Genomic DNA, 23,646 nt, shown 5'->3' with positions numbered 1-23,646 from the left:
ACATTATCTGTTTTCCTTGAAGCACCTGGACGACTCAAACAAAGAGGCCCAGGAGGATGCTGAGATGGATGCAGAGATTGAGCTGGAGCTTGCCCAGGGACAACTCCAACTACCCACCTGCTGCATGGGGGGGCTGGGCACTGGGCTGGTCGTGGCTGGGGCCTCTGGAGCGCCTGGATGTAGGGGTGATTTGATTTGATTTTTTCAATGAATATTAATATGATTTATTGATTTTATCTACCTGCCCTGGGACCACTAGCTAGCCAGCTAAATCTGACACATTTACAGATATGATGATTGATGTGCATTGTCTCTGTCAAATAAATGTAACAAATTTAATGAAAATTGGACAATTTAAAAACACATCTCAACAAATCATGTGGATACAATGCATTTTAAAATCATTAATGAGAACACAAACATTGTTTACTGTTTATTTCCATCCATTGTGGTCCCCTTCTATCCATTGTGGTCCTCTTCTATCCATTGTGGTCCTCTTCTATCCATTGTGGTCCTCTTCTATCCATTGTGTACCCCTTCTATCCATTGTGGTCACCTTCTTCCCATTGTGGTCCTCTCCTATCCATTGTGGTCCTCTTCTATCCATTGTGGTCCTCTTCTATTCATTGTGGTCCTCTCCTATCCATTGTGGTCCCCTTCTTTCCATTGCGGTCCCCTTCTATCCATTGTGGTCCTCTTCTATCCATTGTGGTCCCCTTCTATCCATTGTGGTCCCCTTCTATCCATTGTGGTCCCCTTCTATCCATTGTGGTCCCCTTCTATCCATTGTGGTCCTCTTCTATCCATTGTGGTCCCCTTCTATCCATTGTGGTCCCCTTCTATCCATTGTGGTCCCCTTCTATCCATTGTGGTCCTCTTCTATCCATTGTGGTCCTCTCCTATCCATTGTGGTCCTCTCCTATCCATTGTGGTCCTCTCCTATCCATTGTGGCCCCCTTCTATCCATTGTGGTCCCCTTCTATCCATTGTGGGTTCCTTCTATCCATTGTGGGTTCCTTCTATCCATTGTGGGTTCCTTCTATCCATTGTGGTCCTCTTCTATCCATTGTGGTCCTCTCCTATCCATTGTGGTCCTCTTCTATCCATTGTGGTCCCCTTCTATCCATTGTGGGTTCCTTCTATCCATTGTGGTCCCCTTCTATCCATTGTGGTCCTCTTCTTCCCATTGTGGTCCTCTTCTTCCCATTGTGGTCCTCTTCTATCCATTGTGGTCCTCTTCTATCCATTGTGGTCCTCTCCTATCCATTGTGGACCTCTTCTATCTATTGTGGTCCCCTTCTATCCATTGTGGTCCCCTTCTATCCATTGTGGTCCCCTTCTATCCATTGTGGTCCCCTTCTTTCCATTGTGGTCCCCTTCTTTCCATTGTGGTCCGCTTCTATCCATTGTGGTCCGCTTCTATCCATTGTGGTCCGCTTCTATCCATTGTGGTCCTCTTCTATCCATTGTGGTCCGCTTCTATCCATTGTGGTCCCCTTCTATCCATTGTGGTCCTCTTCTATCCATTGTGGTCCCCTTCTATCCATTGTGGTCCCCTTCTATCCATTGTGGTCCCCTTCTATCCATTGTGGTCCTCTTCTATCCATTGTGGTCCTCTCCTATCCATTGTGGTCCTCTCCTATCCATTTTGGCCCCCTTCTATCCATTGTGGTCCCCTTCTATCCATTGTGGTCCTCTTCTATCCATTGTGGGTTTCTTCTATCCATTGTGGGTTCCTTCTATCCATTGTGGTCCTCTTCTATCCATTGTGGTCCTCTCCTATCCATTGTGGTCCTCTTCTATCCATTGTGGTCCCCTTCTATCCATTGTGGGTTCCTTCTATCCATTCTGGTCCTCTTCTATCCATTGTGGTCACCTTCTTCCCATTGTGGTCCTCTTCTTCCCATTGTGGTCCTCTTCTATCCATTGTGGTCCTCTTCTATCTATTGTGGTCCCCTTCTATCCATTGTGGTCCCCTTCTATCCATTGTGGTCCCCTTCTTTCCATTGTGGTCCCCTTCTTTCCATTGTGGTCCGCTTCTATCCATTGTGGTCCTCTTCTTTCCATTGTGGTCCTCTTCTATCCATTGTGGTCCCCTTCTATCCATTGTGGTCCTCTTCTATCCATTGTGGTCCTCTTCTATCCATTGTGGTCCTCTTCTATCCATTGTGGTTCCTCTTCTATCCATTGTGGTCCTCTTCTTTCCATTGTGGTCCCCTTCTTTCCATTGTGGTCCGCTTCTATCCATTGTGGTCCGCTTCTATCCATTGTGGTCCTCTTCTATCCATTGTGGTCCCCTTCTATCCATTGTGGTCCTCTTCTATCCATTGTGGTCCTCTTCTATCCATTGTGGTCCTCTTCTATCCATTGTGGTCCTCTTCTATCCATTGTGGTCCTCTCCTATCCATTGTGGTCCTCTCCTATCCATTGTGGTCTTCTTCTATCCATTGTGGCCCTCTTCTATCCATTGTGGCCCTCTTCTATCCATTGTGGCCCTCTTCTATCCATTGTGGTCCTCTTCTATCCATTGTGGTCCTCTTCTATCCATTGTGGACCTCTTCTATCCATTGTGGTCCTCTTCTTTCCATTGTGGTCTTCTTCTATCCATTGTGGACCTCTTCTTTCCATTGTGGTCTTCAGGTGGAGGTGGAGGGTTGGAAGGAGGGACCAGGCCGGGTCAGGGGGTAGGGCTGATGACAGGGGCCGTAGTGGATCACAGTGGAGGGACCCCTCCCCATAGAGGAGCAGAAAGACATGAGGGACACAGACGGCATCACAGACGGAAGCTGTACTCACCTGCACAGGTTTGTGCACAGGTTAGTGGACTGGGATTCTGTTCTGTTCTATTTAGGTTTTACTCTACTATACTCCACTCGAATCTGCTCTACTTTACTGTAATCTAATCTACTCTACTATAATGTACTTAAATCTAATCTGCTCTACTTTACTGTAATCTAATCTGCTCTGCTTTACTGTAATCTAATCTTTTCTACTATAATGTACTTTAATCTAATCTGCTCTACTTTACTGTAATCTAATCTACTCTACTCTACTGTATTCTAATCTACTCTACTTTACTGTAATCTATTCTACTCTTCTTTACTTTACAATACTATACTCTACTTTACTGTAATATGCTATACTCTACTATAATCTAATATACTATACTAAACCTACAGAGGTGTAAATCTATAGATATGTTCCATCTGAGCCCACTTACTAGTTACATACGGTATACACAATACACACTGCCAATAATAGTGTTCTCCAAACACAACCTTTCATACACACACACATCACCACTCCTCTCCTCATCCCCTTTCCTCTGTCTAAAAATAACCATCTGTTTTAAACACAGGACCATCAGCAAGTCCAATCTAGTCTTGCTATCAGTGTTGGCTACGTAATTAAAACACCTAGAGACAAGAACACACACACTTACTTATAGAACTAAAGCCTGCCTGAGCAAAATGTCATTTACTAAGCCGAGAGAGAGAGAGAGAGAGAGAGAGAGAGAGAGAGAGAGAGAGAGAGAGAGACTACTTAGGATGTAGAATGACAGTGGGTGGTGATATACTGTCTAGATTATTGTCTCTCAGCCCACTGGTATTTTTAAACTGGAGGAGGAGGAGAAAAAAGGGAGAGAATCTCTCCATCTTCCTGTATCTCTCTCCAGCATCTCTTTATTTCTCAGTACCTTTCCCCGTAGCTCTCTCTTTCCTATCTGTCTCTGAGATATCGCTCTCTTTCTGTATCTCACTCACTCACTCTCTGTCTGTCTGTCTCTCTCTCTCTGTTCTGTTTGTCCCTCTCTCTCTGTCTCTCTCTCTGTTCCGTCTCTCTCTCTGTTCTGTGTCTGTCACCAGGGGCGGAAATCCCGGGGGGGACGGGGGGGACACGACCCCCCCATCCTGGGAAAAATATGATTTGTCCCCCCCAATATATCACTGAAACATAACTATGTAATTTAAATAATATTAATAATACGCAATAAAAGCAATTGTGCTGATTATAGACACTTAATAGCGTGTTTTTAAGTTTCAAAAGATTGCAACCCCCCCACCCTTTGCCTCACAATGGTTTGATCCACTGCCAGTTCCTTAGCTTGCTAGGTAACAGAGAGGTCGTATCTACTGTCTGAAAGGCACTCAATGCAGTCAATCGCGCACACACACTAGCTGAATATGCAGAGCTAGCGCGCAAAAATTAACTATTAACCTCTCTAGGGTAGGTGGCACCAAATCGTCCCACCTACGTAACAGCCAGTGGAATCCTGTGGCGCGTTATTCAAATACCTTAGAAATGCTATTACTTCAATTTCTCAAACATATGACTATTTTACAGCATTTTAAAGACAAGACTCTCGTTAATCTAACCACACTGTGAAATAATCAGACACCCATTTTTCAAGCTAACATATAATGTCACAAAAACCCAGAAGACAGCTAAATGCAGCACTAACCTTTGATGATCTTCATCAGATGACACACCTAGGACATTATGTTATACAATACATGCATGTTTTGTTCAATCAAGTTCATATTTATATCAAAAAACAGCTTTTTACATTAGCATGTGACGTTCAGAACTAGCATACCCCCCGCAAACTTCCGGCGAATTTACTAAATTACTCACGATAAACGTTCACAAAAAGCATAACAGTTATTTTAGGAATTATAGATACATTACTCCTCTATGCACTCGATATGTCTGATTTTAAAATAGCTTTTTGGTGAAAGCACATTTTGCAATATTCTAAGTAGATAGCCCGGCATCACAGGGCTAGCTATTTAGACACCCAGCAAGTGTAGCCTTCACCAAACTCCGATTTACTATTAGAAAAGTTTGATTACCTTTGGTGTTCTTCGTCAGAATGCACTCCCAGGACTTCTACTTCAATAACAAATGTTGGTTTGGTCCCAAATAATCCATAGTTATGTTCAAACAGCGGCATTTTGTTCGTGCGTTCAAGACACTATCCGAATGGTAAATAAGGGTTACGAGCATGGCGCATTTCGTGACAAAAAAATTCTAAATATTCCATTACCGTACTTCGAAGCATGTCAACTGCTGTTTAAAATCAATTTTTATGCAATTTTTCTCGTAAAAAAGCGATAATATTCCGACCGGGAATCTGCGTTTAGGTAAAAAGAAGAAAGAAAATAAAGCTCGGGGTCGACTCGGGCACGCGCCTAAGCCCATTGTCCTCTGATCGGCCACTTGCCAAACGCGATAATGTGTTTCAGCCTGGGGCTGCCTCGATATTGTTCAGCTTTTTCCCGGGCTCTGAGAGCCTATGGGAGCCGTAGGAAGTGTCACGTTACAGCAAAGATCCTCAGTCTTCAATAAACAGAGGCAAGAAGAACAACAAGTTGTCAGACAGGCCACTTCCTGCATGGAATCTTCTCAGGTTTTTGCCTGCCATATGAGTTCTGTTATACTCACAGACACCATTCAAACAGTTTTAGAAACTTTAGGGTGTTTTCTATCCAAAGCCAATAATTATATGCATATTCTAGTTACTGGGTAGGAGTAGTAACCAGATTAAATCGGGTACGTTTTTAATCCGGCCGTGTAAATACTGCCCCCTAGCCATAACAGGTTAAGCTAGCTAGTACCTATTCCATTTATGTGGCGTCGTCAAAGATGGAATCAGCATGCAGATGATGTAAGTTAGTGCTTGAAAGTCCCTGTGATAAGGTTAGCGATAAACTGAAATCCAAACTGAACAGAACTACACTCTCTTCTACCATTGTCTTAAATATATTTAATGGTCTCGTTGCAAAAGCTAAATTGTTGCAAGTGAACTTTTATTTATTTATTAATTTTGTTTCACCTTTATTTAACCAGTGTAGCAAAGATTATAGCAAACATCACTGAAACTGAATTGGTGCTCGCTAGCTTTGCAAATTCAGCTATTGTTGTAAGCCAGCCAATATGAAACAAACTATTAAAATTACAAAAGGTTGCAGCATATGTTGTGTAAATGGGGAACACATACAGCTGTCAACTCTTGTCATTTTAATCCGTTTCACATTTGCTAGCTACCTTTTAGATCGAAGCCCAAATAGAATGATTGAAGATGATAGAAGCCCATCTCCTACTGTAAATAACCTACACACTGTGTGTGTAGCCAGCCAGCCAGCCAGGTAGAAAAATGGCAGAAAAATAAAAGACGGACATCAGAGTATTTTTCAATACACCAAAACGCACAGTAAGAACCCTAGTAGCCTAATATCTCAAAGACTAGTTGATAAAATGTTCATAAGAAAGAAATGAAATTCTAATGGAAATGTTTCACAATGATGTCATTAGGCAGAGCAGGCAACAGATGGCACACAGACAGCAGAGTTGGGGACAGATATGCAGGGACAGACTGGCAGAGACAGGGAGTCTCAGGAAAGTTTGTTGAGTCTTTGTTTGGCAACATTATGAAAGGTTCTCAATTTTTTTGACTTGTAAAATAGGAACATAATTGGAAAATGCCATGGATACCCCCACTCTCAACTTAACCTGGTGACTGAACTAAGATTTGTTAAAGGCAATGGTATTGCTGTTGTGATTAGTTGTGTAGTTTTGGGTACCGGTAGTTAGGAGTACGGCAAACACCTTATTTCTTTGGTTCCTCAATATACATTTACCATATTACAATGTAGGCTATGTGTTACAGCACTACTTTTGGTGTTGCTCTTGAGAAAATTTCATGTAATTGTCCCCTCCAAAGTTGATATCAGATTTTCGCCCCTGTCTGTCACGTAGAGTAGGCCAGAAGGCTAAACTGGAAAACCTAACCTCTATCAAAATAAAAAGATGGCGGAGCCGCAAAAGTTCTTCTGTGCTTCTGAGTGTTTATTTACATAGTGATTCCGGAACAAAAACAACAGTACTGCCATCAAACATATACCTTATGGGACAGCTTAAAAACAATGCTGCCCCATCCACAGCTTAATCCAAAACGCCTCTCCATGAACTGAAAGAGAGGCTCCTTTTGTAGGGGTAGCCCCTCCCCTCAGAACAATTAACACTAATTAATTAAGCAATTACCTATTCAAACATACATTTTCCATTCAACTAAACATCCTAAAGTATATACATTGCAACACGTTTTTTATGAAACAATATCACAATATAACATTTACAAAATTACATCACTGACAGTGTCTTAATGAGCCATTCGGGACAGGCACTACAAAGTCAGCCCAATTCCCTTAGCTTGGGTCCTTATCCAGCATACCCGGAAGCTACAGAGATGGAGAGAGAGAGGAACAGAACAAACAACGCACTCATCCATAACATCTAAGTATAATAAATATATAATAAATATTGCTTATATTAAATATGAACACCTGTCTGTTTATTTCTTTATACCATAACCGGGTTACTGACGTAAGTGTGAAATGTATGTACTAAGATAAAGAAGCTAACTTGTGTGTCGACCCACATTGTTAACTTATCTGATAACGGAGCAGGGAGGAGTGATGAATGTGTGCGTGCGTTAAAGTACCAAATTCTGCCCACGGCCAGTGATGGACTTCTACGTCACAGTCTCTCGCTCTGTTCTGTCTCTGTCTCTGTCTCTCTCTGTGCGTGTGTGTTGGAGTAAGAGAAGACTTCCCAGGCCCCAGAGTACATGTTATTGTTTGAAGCAGTAGTTGAGACAGTTGGACTATTGAGCCAACCAATAGGGGGTTCATAGTAGACTGGGGGGGTAACAGTGGGGTGTGATTGGCTATGGTGCAGTGGTGGATGGGAGGGCAGCCAATCAAATGAGGTCAGCGCCAACACTTGCCCACCCAGGACCTCCGAGCTAGCGAATCGTTGAGCCCCTGCTGAGTTGTATGCCCGCCTGTAACCTTTCTGTGTGTATCGGTGTGCGTGTGCGTGTGCGTGTGCGTGTGTGTGTGTGTGTGTGTGTCCATCTCCCTGAGGGTAGTGGAGAGTGTGAGGTGAGGAGGGCAGACTGCCAGTCAATAGCTGGAGCTTGGCAGTGCCCACAGAGAAAGACAGCAGACAGGACCACACACACACTCTCACACGTACACACAAACACCAGCTCTTATCTAATTGAAACTCCAACCTCTACTTGACAGACTTGCTATTTGAATTAGAAACAGAACCTCTCGATGCAGCACATTGAATATAGAATATCCATTCACTGGAATTCTATTCAATGGAATATCTTGTTGAATGGAAGTTGTCAATGCTCATTAGCTCTCAAAACACCCCAAAAATGTAATTAGGTAGCATTTGTCTTGGATCTCCCCTGCCTTGTGCCATGGAGTCTATATGGGGAAGGGTATGTATGTATGTATGTATGTATGTATGTATGTGTGTGTGTATGTATGTGTGTGTGTGTGTGTGTGTGTGTGTGTGTGTGTGTGTGTGCGTGCGTGGCTCTACCTATGAGAGTTAGAAATAACAGGACGCGTACCAGATCATGTTTAATTAAACAACAGAACAGAATGAATCATCTTCACTATGGATTATGAAAAGAAGAAGCATGACGAGGGAACGAGAGAGATGAGAGGGAGATGGCTTGGGAGAGAGTGTGAAAGAGAGAGAAAGCGAGAAAGCCCTGTAATACCATAGAAACGGCCAGTCCTAGAATGAGAATCTCTGTAGGAGGGCTGACTACAGGAAGTGGAGTGCCAAGATGTTGAGTTTGACAGACAGGAAATCAAACACACTGACAGGGACAGGCCCCGGGGTTAGACGTCACACACACAAACACACTCACACACACACAGAGAGATCAACGAGGTGTGTTAACACCGTGTGTGTTCATACAGAGCGCTAGACGCTGTCTGGATCTTCTGTCTTCAGGCTTGATGATGTGAATCACCATCACACTGAGAAGCTAAAACACACAGCAGGAATGATCATCACAGGCTGCTTCTGTCAAACCACCAACGCTTTCTTTATGAAGGGCAGAGTTTGGTCTGGTTAAACCTAGTCTGGTTAAACCTGGTCTGGTTAAACCTAGTCTGGTTAATCCTAGTCTGGTTAAACCTAGTCTGGTTAAACCTAGTCTGGTTAAACCTAGTCTGGTTAAACCTAGTCTGGTTAAACCTAGTCAAAATGTTAATGTCATTTGCTTCAGATGTAAGAATGTTTTATAGAGTGGATCTTCATATTTCTTACTGCCGTTCACCAAAGTCCCAAGTACAGTATGTACCCTTGTGTGAGGAACGGCCCACAGCAACAGGAGCCTACTTCCTGTTTCTGTAGCGTGAGGCAGCTTGATGTACAAGTACGCCCCCTGGATAGGACACTAGTCTACGTGTCTCAGGGCCTTACTCCCAATCTATTTCCTTAATGCTGAGTGCCAAGCAGTATGCCTTAGCTGTGCATAGGATGCCTCAACCAGGGACCAAACTTCCAACCTTTCAATCTCCGGGCGCACGCTCTAACCACAAGTCCACTGTATTGTAGGTAAATGTATGAGTTGGTCTATAATGAGTTGTATACAGTACCAGTCAAAAGTTTGGACACACCTACTCATTCAATGGTTTTTCTTTATTTTTACTATTTTCTACATTGAAGAATAATAGTGAAGACATCAAAACTATGAAATAACACATATGGAATCATGTAGTAACCCAAAAAAGTGTATTTTATATTTGAGATTCTTCAAAGCAGCCACCCTTTTCCTTGATGACAGCTTTGCACACTCTTGGCATTCTCTCCACCAGCTTCATGAGGTAGTCACCTGGAATGCATTTCAATTAACAGGCGTGCCTTGTTAAAAGTTCATTTGTAGAATTGATTTCCTTCTTAATGCGTTTGAGCCAATCAGTTGTATTGTCAAATCAAATCAAATTGTATTGGTCACATACACATGGTTAGCAGATGTTATTGCGAGTGTAGTGAAATGTTTATGCTTCTAGATCTGACAGTGCAGCAGTATCTAACAGGTAATATCTAACAATTCCACAACAAAACCTAATACACACAATCTAGTAAAGGAATGGGATGAGAATATATACACTACTGTTCAAAAGTTTGGGGTCACTTAGAAATGTCTGTGTTTTTGAAAGAAAAGCAAATTTTTTGTCCAGTAAAATAACATCAAATTGATCAGAAATACATTGTAGACATTGTTACTGTTGTAAATGACTATTGTAGCTGGAAACGGCAGATTTTTAATGGAATATCTACATAGGCGTACAGAGGCCCATTATCAGCAACCATCACTCCTGTGTTCCGATGGCACGTTGTGTTAGCTAATCCAAGTTTATCATTTTAAAAGGCTAATTGATCATTAGAAAACCCTTTTTTTATTATGTTAGCACAGCTGAAAACTGTTGTTCTGATTAAAGAAGCAATAAAACTGGCCTTCTTTAGACTAGTTGAGTATCTGGAGCATCAGCATTTGTGGGTTTGAGTACAGGCTCAAAATGGCCAGAAACAATGAACTTTCTTCGGAAACTCGTCAGTCTATTCTTGTTCTGAGAAATGAAGGCGAGAAATTGCCATGCGAGAAATTGCCAAGAAACTGAAGATCTCGCACAATGCTGTGTACGGCTCCCTTCACAGAACAGCGCAAACTGTCTCTAACCAGAATAGAAAGAGGAGTGGGAGGCCCCGGTGCACAACTGAGCAAGAGGACAAGTACATTAGTGTCTAGTTTGAGAAACAGACGCCTCACAAGTCCTCAACTGGCAGCTTCATTAAATAGTACCCGCGAAACACCAGTCTCAACGTCAACAGTGAAGAGGTGACACCGGGATGCTGGCCTTCTAGGCAGAGTTGCAAAGAAAAAGCCATATCTCAGACTGGCCAATTAAAAATAAAAATGAAGATGGGCAAAAGAACACAGACACTGGACAGAGGAACTCAGCATAGAAGGCCAGCATCCCGGAGTCGCCTCTTCATTGTTGACGTTGAGACTGGTGTTTCTCGGGTACTATTTAATGAAGCTGCCAGTTTTCTAATGATCAATTAGCCTTTTAAAATGATAAACTTGGATTAGCTAACACAACGTGCCATTGGAACACAGGAGTGATGGTTGCTGATAATGGGCCTCTGTACGCCTATATAGCTATTCCATTAAAAATCTGCCGTTTCCAGCTACAATAGTCATTTACAACATTAACGATGTCTACACTGTATTTCTGATCAATTTTATGTTATTTTAATGGACAGAAAAAAATGTTTTTCTTTCATAAACAAGGAAAATTCTAAGTGAACCCAAACTATTGAACTGTAGTGTAAGTATAAAATATATGGCTGAGCAGTGACAGAGCAGCTAAGATGCAATAGATAATAAAGAATAGAGAGTGAAGGATACAGTATACATTATATACATATGAGATGAGTAATGTGAGATTTCTAAACATTCTTAAAGTGGCATTATTAAAGTGACTAGTGATCCATTTATTAAAGTGGCCAATGATATCAAGTCTGTAGGTAGGTAGCCGCCTTTCTGTGCTAGTGGTGGCTGTTTAACAATCTGATGGCCTTGAGATAGAAACAGTTTTTCAATCTCTCTGTCCCTGCTTTGATGCACCTGTACTGACCTCACCTTCTGGATGATAGCGGGGTGAACAGGCAGTGGCTCAGGTTGTCCTTGATGATCTTTTTGGCCTACTTGTGACATCAGGTGCTGTAGGTGTCCTGGAGGGCAGGTATTTTGTCCCCGGTGATGCGTTGTGCAGACCGCACTACCCTCTGGAGAGCCTTGCGGTTATGGGCGGAGCAGTTGCCATACCAGGCGGTGATACAGCCCGACACGATGCTCTCAATTGTGCACCTGTAAAAGTTAGTGAGGGTTTTCGGTGACAAGCCACATTTTTTCAGGATCCTAAGGTTGAAGTGGCGCTGTTGTGCCTTCTTCACCACACTGTCTGTGTGCATGGAACATTTCAGTTTGTCGGTGATATGTATACCGAGGAACTTAAAACTTTCCACCTTCTCCACTGCTGTCCCGTCGATGTGGATAGGGGGGTGCTCTGTTTGCTGTTTCCTGAAGTCCATGATCATCTCTTCAGTTTTCTGCTGACATTGAGTGAGAGGTTATTTTCCTGACACCACACCTCCTCCCTGTAGGCCGTCTCGTCGTTGTTGGTAATCAAGCCTACCACTGTAGTGTCGTCTGCAAACTTGATGAGTTGGAGGCGTGCATGGCCATGCAGTCGTGGGTGAACAGGGTGTACAGGAGAGGGCTGAGAATGCACCCTTGTGGGGCCCCAGTGTTGAGGATCAGCAGAGTGGAGATGTTGTTTCCTACCTTCACCACCTTGGGGTGGCCCTTCAGGATGTCCAGGACCCAGTTACACAGGGCGGGGTCGAGACCCACGGTCTCAAGCTGTGACAAGGTAGGGGTGGTACACCGAATATAGCCCTATTTGGTAAAAGACCAAGTCCATATTATGGCAAGAACAGCTCAAATAAGCAAAGAGAAATGACAGTCCATCATTACATTTTAAGACCTGGAGGTCAGTCAATCCGGAAAATGTCAAGAACTTTGAAAGTTTCTTCAAGTGCAGTAGAAAAAAACATCAAGCGCTATGATGAAACTGGCTCTCATGAGGACCGCCACAGGAAGGAAGACCCAGAATTACCTCTGCTGCAGAGGATAAGTTCATTAGAGTTACCAGCATCAGAAAATGCAGGCCAAATAAATGCTTCACACAGTTCAGACACATGTGAACATCAACTGTTCAGAGGAGACTGCGTGAACCAAGTCTTCATGGTCAAATTGCTTCAAAGAAACCACTACTAAAGGACTCCAATAAGAAGAAGAGACTTGCTTGGGCCAAGAAACATGAGACTGGTGGAAATCTGTCCTTTGGTGTGATGAGTCCAAATTTGAATTTTTTGGTTCCAACTGCAGTGTCTTTGTGAGGCACAGAATATGTGAACGGATGATCTCTGCATGTGTGGTTACCACCAGGAAGTATGGAGGAGGAGGTGTGATGGTGTAGGGGTGCTTTGTTGGTGACACTGTCATTGATTTATTTAGAATTCAAGGCACACTTAACCAGCATGGCTACCACAGCATTCTGCAGCGATACGCCGTCCCATCTGGTTTGCCCTTAGTGGGACTATCATTTGTTTTTCAACAGGACAAAAACCCAGCACACCTCCAGGCTGTGTAAGGGCTATTTGACCAAGAATGAGAGTGACAGAGTGCTACATCAGATGACCTGGCCTCCACAATCATCCAACCTCAACCCAATTGAGATGGTTTGAGACCGCAGAGTGAAGGAAAAGCAGCTAAGAAGTGCTCAGCATATGTGGGAACTCCTTCAAGACTATTGGAAAAGCATTCCAGGTGAAGCTGGTTGAGAGAATGCCAAGAGTGTGCAAAGCTGTCATCAAGGCAAATGGTGCCTACATTGAAGAATCTAAAATAAAAATATATATTTTGATTTATTTAACACTTTTTTGGTTACTACATGATTCCAAATGTTTTACTTCATAGTTTTGATGTCTTCACTATTATTCTACAATGTAGAAAATAGTAAAAATAAAGAAAAACCCTTGAATGAGGTGTGTCCAAACTTTTGACTGGTACTGCATATATCCTCTGTGGGTCTCCAGGAGGGTCAGTGGACAGTGTTTAATGTATATATCCTCTGTGTGTCTCCAGGAGAGTCCGTGGACAGTGTTTAATGTATATATCCTCTGTGTGTCTCCAGGAGAGTCAGTGGACAGTGTTTAATGTATATATCCTCTGTGTGTCTCCAGGAGAGTCATTAATGTATATATCCTCTGTGTGTCTCCAGGAGAGTCAGTGGACAGTGTTTAATGTATATATCCTCTGTGTGTCTCCAGGAGAGTCCGTGGACAGTGTTTAATGTATTTATCCTCTGTGTGTCTCCAGGAGAGTCAGTGGACAGTGTTTAATGTATATATCCTCGGTGTGTCTCCAGGAGAGTCAGTGGACAGTGTTTAATGTATATATCCTCTGTGTGTCTCCAGGAGAGTCAGTGGACAGTGTTTAATGTATATATCCTCTGTGGGTCTCCAGGAGAGTCCGTGGACAGTGTTTAATGTATATATCCTCTGTGTGTCTCCAGGAGAGTCAGTGGACAGTGTTTAATGTATATATCCTCTGTGGGTCTCCAGGAGAGTCAGTGGACAGTGTTTAATGTATATATCCTCTGTGTGTCTCCAGGAGAGTCAGTGGACAGTGTTTAATGTATATATCCTCTGTGTGTCTCCAGGAGAGTCAGTGGACAGTGTTTAATGTATATATCCTCTGTGTGTCTCCAGGAGAGTCAGTGGACAGTGTTTAATGTATATATCCTCTGTGGGTCTCCAGGAGAGTCCGTGGACAGTGTTTAATGTATATATCCTCTGTGGGTCTCCAGGAGAGTCAGTGGACAGTGTTTAATGTAATATCCTCTGTGGGTCTCCAGGAGAGTCAGTGGACAGTGTTTAATGTATATATCCTCTGTGTGTCTCCAGGAGAGTCAGTGGTTGGACAGTGTATCTCTGCTGATAAAGGACTCATTTGAAGGAGAGATGCTGATGATTGACAACCTCTCTGGATCTGTCTTCCATCACTACTCCTCTACCTCTTCTCCTGTCTGGAAGGACTACAAGGGAAATCTGCAAGAGGTACACATGCACACACATACACACACAATATGAATGCACAAACACATACAGGAGCACACAAACATGCACACACACATGCAATACACATATCACACATACTGTACACCACACACACACACACACACACACACAATATATCGATATGGGATTCATATCTCATGTCAATCATCCCGCTGTACAACTCAAAGGCAGCTATAGTGGTAGCTGTCAATCAAACAGACTGAGGAAACAGTGGTTTCCCTCCATACCTTACATTAATGTTCTTCTGAATGTTGACACACACTTATATACAAACGTTTAATGTGTGTGTATGATACACTTTGTGTGTGTACATGTGTGTGCTTGTGTGTGTGTGTGTGTGTGTGTGTGTAATTAATCTCTTTATGTTAATGTAATCTGCATGGTAGTTTGTTAAAATCACAAACAGAAAGAAATGCTCATGACTAGGCTGTACCATTCCCTGGAGAATCCAGTTCTGTTGGTTCAGTATGAGAACAACTCATCTACATATCTGTTGTTGGCCAATCACGTTCAACCTCCCTCTAACCTTGTTGCTATTTACTCAACAAAAGTATTTAATTCAGGACTATGTTGAGTTGACTTTCAAATACGGATGACACGCGCACACACACACACACACACACACACACACACACACACACACATTCCCTATCTATCCATCATATTGTTATTGTGATGCTATATTCATATGCATTATTTATATGCTGTGTGTGTGTGTGTGTGTGTGTGTGTGTGTGTGTGTGTGTGTGTGTGTGTGTGTGTGTGTGTGTGTGTATGTGTTTGCATCACTACCAGATGTAACCTTTGGGAATAATATGATGATGAGCATTCGCTGCTGCGTTTGATCTTTCTAAACTCAGCAAAAAAAGAAACGTCCTCTCACTGTCAACTGCATTTATTTTCAGCAAACTTAACATGTGTAAATATGTGTATGAACATAACAAGATACAACAACTGAGACATAAACTGAACAAGTTCCACAGACATGTGACTAACAGAAATGTAATGTGTCCCTGAACAAAGGGGGGGGGGGGGGGGGGGTCATAATCAAAAGTAACAGTCAGTATCTGGTGAGGCCACCAGCTGCATTAAGTACTGCAGTGTATCTCCTCCTCATGGACTGCACCAGATTTGCCAATTCTTGCTGTGAGATGTAATCCCACTCTTCCACCAAGGCACCTGCAAGTTCCCGGACATTTCTGGGGGGGGATGGCCCTAGCCCTCACCCTCTGATCCCAGACGTGCTCAATGGGATTGAGATCCGGGCTCTTCGCTGGTCATGGCAGAACACTGAAATTCCTGTCTTGCAGGAAATCACACACAGAACGAGCAGTATGGCTGGTGGCACTGTCATGCTGGAGGGTCATGTCAGGATGAGCCTGCAGGAAGGGGACCACATGAGGGAGGAGGATGTCTTCCCTGTAACGCACAGCGTTGAGATTGCCTGCAATGACAACAAGCTCAGTCCGATGATGCTGTGACACACCGCCCCAGACCATGACGGACCCTCCACCTCCAAATCGATCCCGCTCCAGAGTACAGGCCTCGGTGTAACACTCATTCCTTCAATGATAAATGCGAATGCGACCATCACCCCTGGTGAGACAAAACCGCGACTCGTCAGTGAAGAACACTTTTTGCCAGTCCTGTCTGGTCCAGCGACGGTGGGTTTGTGCCCATAGGTGACGTTGTTGTGTGTGGGAAAGGGGGCATACTTTACATACTATGCTACATGTAGTGCAGTACACACAGAGGGAACAGTAGTGAGAGGTCAAGCCTTAACCCGACATCATCTGTCCATCCATCTACCTCTCTCTCTCTCTCCATCTTTCTCTCTCTTTCTTCATTTTTCTTATTTTCTCTCTCTTTATTTCTCTTTCTATCTCTTTACTTCTCTCTCTCTCCCTTTCTCTCTTTCTCCCATCCCTCCCTCTTTTCCATTATATTGATGGGCTCAGACCAGCTGACAGGGAGATTCCTCAGAGTCGGTCTAATGGTCCAGATATAACCCATACAACATATTACCATACCAACCTGTCACTACCACCTCCATTTTCTCCTTCATTACCTTCAACTTCCTGACTGTCAGCCAATCAGCCGCTCAACTTTTTGACAGTCCACCTAGAGAGCAGGTTGTCAATTACATACATCACTGTGGGAGTTAGAACTTTAGTCAGTTACAACTTTAGTCCGTTTGTACTTTAGTCCGTTACTACTTTAGTCAGTTACAACTTTAGTCAGTTACAAATTTAGTCCGTTTCTACTTTAGTCAGTTAATACATTAGTCCGTTTCTACTTTAGTCCGTTACTACTTTATTCAGTTACTACTTTAGTCAGTTGCTACTTTAGTCAGTTTCTACTTTAGTCAGTTACTACTTTAGTCAGTTTCTACTTTAGTCAATTGCTACTTTAGTCGGTTACTACTTTATTCAGTTACTGCTTTAGTCAGTTACTACTTTAGTCAGTTTCTACTTTAGTCAGTTGCTACTTTACTCAGTTACTACTTTAGTCAGTTGCTACTTTATTCAGTTACTGCTTTAGTCAGCTGCTACTTTATTCAGTTGCTACTTTAGTCAGTTACTACTTTATTCAGTTACTACTTTAGTCAGTTACTACTTTAGTCAGTTACTACTTTAGTCGGTTACTGCTTTAGTCGGTTACTACTTTAGTCAGTTACTACTTTAGTCAGTTACAACTTTAGTCCGTTTCTACTTTAGTCAGTTACAACTTTAGTCAGTTACAACTTTAGTCAGTTACAGCTTTAGTCCGTTGCTACTTTATTCAGTTACTACTTTAGTCAGTTACTACTTTATTCAGTTACTACTTTAGTCGGTTACTACTTTAGTCGGTTACTACTTTAGTCAGTTACTACTTTAGTCGGTTACTACTTTATTCAGTTACTGCTTTAGTCAGTTACTACTTTAGTCAGCTGCTACTTTATTCAGTTAGTACTTTAGTCAGTTGCTACTTTACTCAGTTACTACTTTACTCAGTTACTACTTTAGTCAGTTTCTACTTTAGTCAGTTTCTACTTTAGTCAGTTACTACTTTAGTCAGTTTCTACTTTAGTCAATTGCTACTTTAGTCAATTGCTACTTTAGTCAGCTGCTACTTTAGTCAGTTGCTACTTTAGTCAGTTGCTACTTTAGTCAGTTGCTACTTTAGTCAGTTACTACTTTAGTCAGTTACAAATCTATTTTTGCTGTAGTAGTAGATTTACCTTGTGATTTAATGAGGACTGGATACAGGGCAACACATTTGAACTCTATGAGTTGTTATGACAGCTTATAGCAAGTGTTATTATGCACTGTAGATGCATTATTTGGCATTTTAAATGCGCTTATAATGCATCATAATATTTTTACCATAAAGAAAGTGTTTCTCACACTTTTACATAAGAAATTGGGTGTATTGAATAACATAATGTGCTCTGTTGGAATTCTGTGTGTCTGTATCGCAGATCGGATTGGCTGAGGTGGAGCAGGCGTCTCTGATGTCAGAGCAGCTGTCTGACAAGTCGTCATCACCGGCCCTTCCTGATGATCTTAGTCTGGACGACCACAGTGACTACCAGCTACTGGTCAGGGACGGCAAGGTGGGGCGTACACACGCACATACTTAGTCTCATTGACACAAAACATGCGCACACACTGAGAAACAATATATTTTTGGTTTTTGCATAATTCAGCTAACACACATGAACACATTCTATCACACACTGCATCCCACTGCATCCCACTGCATTAACTGCTTGATTAGCCAATCAATGTTCCCGTGTGTGTTTCACCATGTGCCGTGGGCAGGCTAGGGCGACGGGTCTGTGTTTGTGCCTGTGTGTGTGCGTGTGCATGTGTGTGTGTGAGCATGATCGTGATGTGTGTGTGTGTCTATGGATCTCATCCCGTCTCCTCTAAGCCGTTTCATCTCGTTTACCTTATTGCTTTTCTCTATTGAAACTAATTTGATATCCAATCTAAAACGAGGCACTGTGGAGCTTGCAATTACTTTAGTTTGGAAAAATATATTAGAAATCAACAGATGTGTTGACTGAAGAGAGATGAAGTATCAAATAGTAGGAAATATCAAAATGTATAAAATTCTCTAAATAGGAAAAATATCCCATGGTGGTTTTTATAACAATTATATTTCATTGGTATCAATATTTCATTTGCTCATTTAATTTCACAGTTAACACTATTTTCATTGAGACTTTTGCTTTACCCCAGACAATGCTTTTGTTGTTGTTATTGTTGTTGTTGTTGCTGATGTTGGCGAGTTAGCTAGCTTGCTAGGCTAACCCCCAATGAATGATGCTATCAGCTAACAAAATGCTAGTCTTTCCAAAATATTGACAACAAGATCAAGCATTCAAGTTCAACCACCTTTGGCTCTAAGTTATGCCTATTTCAATGCTAATATGCTAGTGTGGTAGTTTAACTCTTTTAACATACTACACCAGGGGTAGCCTAATTTGGTTAATACACTTAAAATGCTAATAGATGTTAGCTGCCCGTAGATAGAATATTAAATGGTAATTCACGCTAGATAGGGCTAGCCCTAATAGCCATAGCAACAGGTGCTTATGGGATTCTAATAATGCTAGCAGTAGTACCTGGAACTTTACAGATTATATGTGAGTGTTAATTGAAGTCATCCTGAATGCTTATATTTGTTATAGGATAACTCTGAGGTACTCTCTCCCCCCCATCTCTCTCTCTCTATAGGAGGAGAGAGGGAGCAGTGACTCCCACAGTTCTGAGGAATTGAGGGGGATTCAGGCTGGGTGTGGAGGGCGTTGGGGGCACGGAGGTTCTCGACCCCACAGCAGAGGCCCTGAAGATGGGGTAGGATTCCTGCTAGAGGTGGGCGTCCAGCCCCAGTTCCAGAGCCAGTCTCTCCAGTTCCTCCACCACAACAGAGGTAACGGTGTTCTCCTTCATCTTCCCATCTCATTAGCACTTGTGAAATCTGATGGATATGTGTGCATACATTACCAGTTGACATTGTCATCTTGTGACCTTGGTTTATGCTCTTGGTATTTAGCTGACTGTGTTTAATGATGATCACATGACTTTGCAATGACATTGAAATGATCATTTCAATCAGAAGGTTTTCCTTCCCGTCTCTCACGCTCAGATGTGTGAGAGAGAAAATTATGTTTTGCTCCGTATTCACACAGTTGATTACACCGACATCCCGATGTTAATTAACTAAAAGACAGATGGGCTGGCATACACAAAGACATTGATTAATGACATTCAATGATATGCCTATCTTTCCTCCCACCATAACATTAGCGTTATACAGCTGGATGGATGACTGGATGGATGGATGACTGGATGAATGGATGGATGGATGGATGGATAAATGGATAGATAGATAGCTCATGTTCGTTCAACACGCAACATTTCTATCTTTCTATAGATAATAACTGTATGTCAACAGATGGTGATGGCCATCACAGTGACCAGGTTGGCAGTGTCGGATGTAGAGGTTCCTCCTCTCCTCTCTTCCATCTCCCTGTGGAGTTCTTTCACCCCGCCACAGCCACAGCGGTCCCCCCACCCATCCCCAAGACCGGGGTAGACCCAGGGGGGAGAGAGGCATCCAGGCTGCCTTCCCCAGCCTCCTGGGCCTCTCTGCGCTCCCCAGGGGCCAACAGCAGGGTCCTAGACTCCCCAGGGGCCAACAGCAGGGTCCTAGCCTCCCCAGGGGCCAACAGCAGGGTCCTAGCCTCCCCAGGGGCCAACAGCAGGGTCCTAGCCTCCCCAGGGACCAACAGCAGGGACCTAGACTCCTCAGGGGCCAACAGCAGGGACCTAGACTCCTCAGGGGCTAACAGCAGGGTCCTAGACTCCCAGGTAAGAGGTCATGGGGTCATATAGGTAGAGGGAGTATTCATGTAGTGAAATGTACACTGGGTGTACAAAATATTAAGAACACCTTCCTAATATTGAGTTGCACCCCCAGTTGTGTCAGGTTGGCTGGATGTCCTTTGGGTGATGGACCATTCTTGATACACACAAATCAAATAAAAATTGTATTGGTCACATACACATGGTTAGCAGATGTTATTGCGAGTGTAGCGAAATACTTGTGCACAGGAAACTGTTGAGCGTGAAAAACCCTGCAGAGTTGCGGTTCTTGACAAACTCAAACCGGTGCACCTGGCACTTACTACCATACCCCACTGACACTGAAAAAAGGACACCGTCTTCCAACTGATCGCACCTCAACATGCACAAATTCAAGTTGTTACTCCTATGAACAGAGAAAGTGAAATATTCCTCGATATTAAAAAAGACCCAAGCTGCTAATAATAACAACGCAGGCCTATCGATAAACTTTCCCAGTCATTCATTATAGCTGCAGTGCTGGTTGTAGCGAGAGTGGAAGTACAAAGAAAACAACATATTTTATGGCTAATAAAAGTATTGAATAAAAAGTGTTGACAGTGCTGAGTAAGAACTTAAACATGACCTCAGCAGCTGTTTGCTGTATTGGTTGACAGTCTCTCTCTAGTCATGGTTTTAAACGTTTTGAAATCTCACTACTTTGCTGTAGCTTTCTTTACGTCTGCTTCCTTATTGCAGACCCGGTAATCTGAGCCATCCGATTGGCCAGCGGTAGGCCTATAGCGCAGTTGATTTGCTCTCCGGCCCACCAGGCAGGAAGAGTTTGTACCTTTTAGACACATGAAATGGTTCAAAAACGGCGTGCAGTGCAGCTGAAAGGGGTGCCCCTACAAATAAAACATAAAAATAGGAATACAAGGCTTTATCGTTTATTTTTACCCTTTTTTCTTCCCAATTGGTAGTTACACTCTTGTCCCATCGCTGAAACTCCTGTACGGAGGTGAAGGTCTAGAGCCATGCGTCCTCCGAAACACGACCCTGCCAAGCCGCAATGCTTCTTGACAACCTGCTCACTTAACCCGCACCAATGTGTCAGAGGAAACACCGTACAACTGGGGACTAAGGTCAGCTTGCAGGCGCCCGGCCTGCCACAAGGAGTCGCTAGAGCGTGATGGGACAAGGACATCCCGGCAGTCCAAACCCTCTCCTAACCTGGACAATGCTGGGCCAATTGTGCGTCGCCTCATGGGTCTCCCGGTCACAGCCGGTGACACAGCCTGGGATCGAACCTGGGTCTGTAGTGATGCCTCAAGCACTGCGATGCAGTGCCTTAAACCGCTGCACCACTCGGGAGGCCCTATCGTTGGGTTTTTTACATAAATATTTGCCGATCAACTATAAATGCCTTGGAGATCGATCGTATATTCAGGTGTGTGCTATCATATTGATAATTGTATTACATCGTGTGGTATATGAACTTCAGTGTAACAGCCATGGGTGTTACAATGGTAGAAGAAGTAATGGATTGACTTTATGGGGTGAAATACCCATCAGATTCAGCTGTTTTCCACTCATTGGTAAGAGCTACACTCCACTAGAGTTAAGGTCCATGGGGATGCTTGCTATAAGAGATTACATTTACAATATACTGTAGCTAACTCTTTTATATTCTCAGAAGGGGAAGTATCCAGGTGATGCACAGCAGCCATTTTGTTCCAGAATGCTCACTATGGTTGAGACAGTTATTATAGAATAAAACAAAATAAATGGGCATATCTGTAAGGAGTGAGTGCATCAACGTTGAATTATACATCTTCTTATGCAGACCTTTATATCGTCCCATTTAGACTTTAGAGCACCATATTTTTCATTTAAATCGTCTTCTACGGTGCTAAGTGTGCATTTTCTGTTCATGGCACACAAAACAAGCAATATTCTTCTTCTGCTTCAGAGGTAACCATGGCAACAGCATGTAACTGACCTTTTCTGTATCTATTTGTTTTGTTTATGTCATTTCCAGGAGTGCTTTGTGAGATTCTATTCCAGTACATTTCTACAGCACTACACTAATTAGCTAGGTCATCCCTCCTCTACTTGACTCTCTCTGTTTTCTTGGTTCTTGTGCTTAATACTTCATCCCGCTCTCATTCACTTTTTTTCTCTCTCTTTCTCTCTTACTGTCTATCTCTCTGTTTCTTTCACTTCTCTCTCTCTCTCTCTCCTTACTGCTCTCTCTCCTTTTCCCCCTTGCTATCCCCCCACCCCACCACCCCCTCTATCCTTCCTCAGCACCTGTCCCACAGTGACTCGTCCCTGGCCACAGGCAGCACCGAGGGCAGCCTCCAGACCACCCTGGAGGAAGGTCTCAGCTTTAGCGTCTCCCCCCCTCGAGGAGACCTGGGACTCTCCCTGGCCCTGCCTCTCCTCTGCCCTCTCCCCCTCCCTCACCTCGACGAACCCCGACAAACCCCCAGATCGCTGGGTCACCCCTCAATGAGAGGCCACAGTACCGCATTCAACCTCCAAGCCACTAGAGGGCACCAGAGGAGCCAGAGCAGCTGTGGCAGCAGCACCAGTCCCGGCTGCCCAAGGCAAGACTCTATGGACCCTTCAGATGACGATTGTGGGATAGGAACAGGAGGCAAAGGATCCAGTCAGGCTTTTAACAGTGAACATTTATCAGAGACACTTAGTAGTTTGTCTCTGACGTCACTGCTGTCACCTAGCTCCCTGGCACCCCCGCTGGTGAAAAAGTGTAATAGCACTGGGAGTTTGGACCAGGCAAATCTTTCTGTCAGGAATAAAGATGGACAACAGTACTATGAGATAGATGCTCATGGGTACCTCACCAACCCTTGGACTGAGAAGAGGGGTGGACAGGAAGGGGAGACGGGGTTTGGAGTTAAAAGTACAAGTCAGATGATGGATGCCGGCTCGAGGAAAAACAGATGAAACTTTATCTATCGGTTGGAACTTTTTTTTCTTCTCAAGAGGTGTTTGATTGATATCTGTTCAGTGAACTCATCTCCTCCCTCTTTCTCTCTCTCTTTTTCGTCAGTGAGGTGTCCATGTTCTCATCTTTCCATGACGATTGGGTGAAAATTGAAGCTGAGGGATTGGTATACATTTTGTGGAGGATTACAATGACTTCTGGGTAATGGAGTTTAATCAAGGCATCTCATTTTCCGAGACATAGGGATAT

The 23,646-nt window shown here is 43.2% G+C and overlaps 1 protein-coding gene across 1 annotated transcript in view; it reads left to right on the top strand.

Moving 5' to 3' along the window:
- Positions 1-23,396, top strand: part of LOC115147878 (voltage-dependent T-type calcium channel subunit alpha-1I-like) — a 128,494-nt gene extending 105,098 nt beyond the window's left edge. Inside the window, exons 32-38 of the mRNA XM_029690142.1 lie at positions 23-179; positions 2,641-2,804; positions 14,416-14,568; positions 18,050-18,184; positions 19,314-19,509; positions 20,035-20,450; positions 22,734-23,396. Of these exons, the coding sequence (XP_029546002.1) occupies positions 23-179; positions 2,641-2,804; positions 14,416-14,568; positions 18,050-18,184; positions 19,314-19,509; positions 20,035-20,450; positions 22,734-23,396 (1,884 nt within the window). The remainder of the gene's footprint in view (positions 1-22; positions 180-2,640; positions 2,805-14,415; positions 14,569-18,049; positions 18,185-19,313; positions 19,510-20,034; positions 20,451-22,733) is intronic.
- Positions 23,397-23,646: the final 250 nt, after the last annotated feature.

Source organism: Salmo trutta, chromosome 14 (assembly GCF_901001165.1).
Source record: "Salmo trutta chromosome 14, fSalTru1.1, whole genome shotgun sequence".
NCBI classification, from domain to species: domain Eukaryota; kingdom Metazoa; phylum Chordata; class Actinopteri; order Salmoniformes; family Salmonidae; genus Salmo; species Salmo trutta.
The sequence above is the reverse complement of the archived record's forward strand: the minus strand, read 5'-3'. Positions and strand labels throughout refer to the sequence as shown.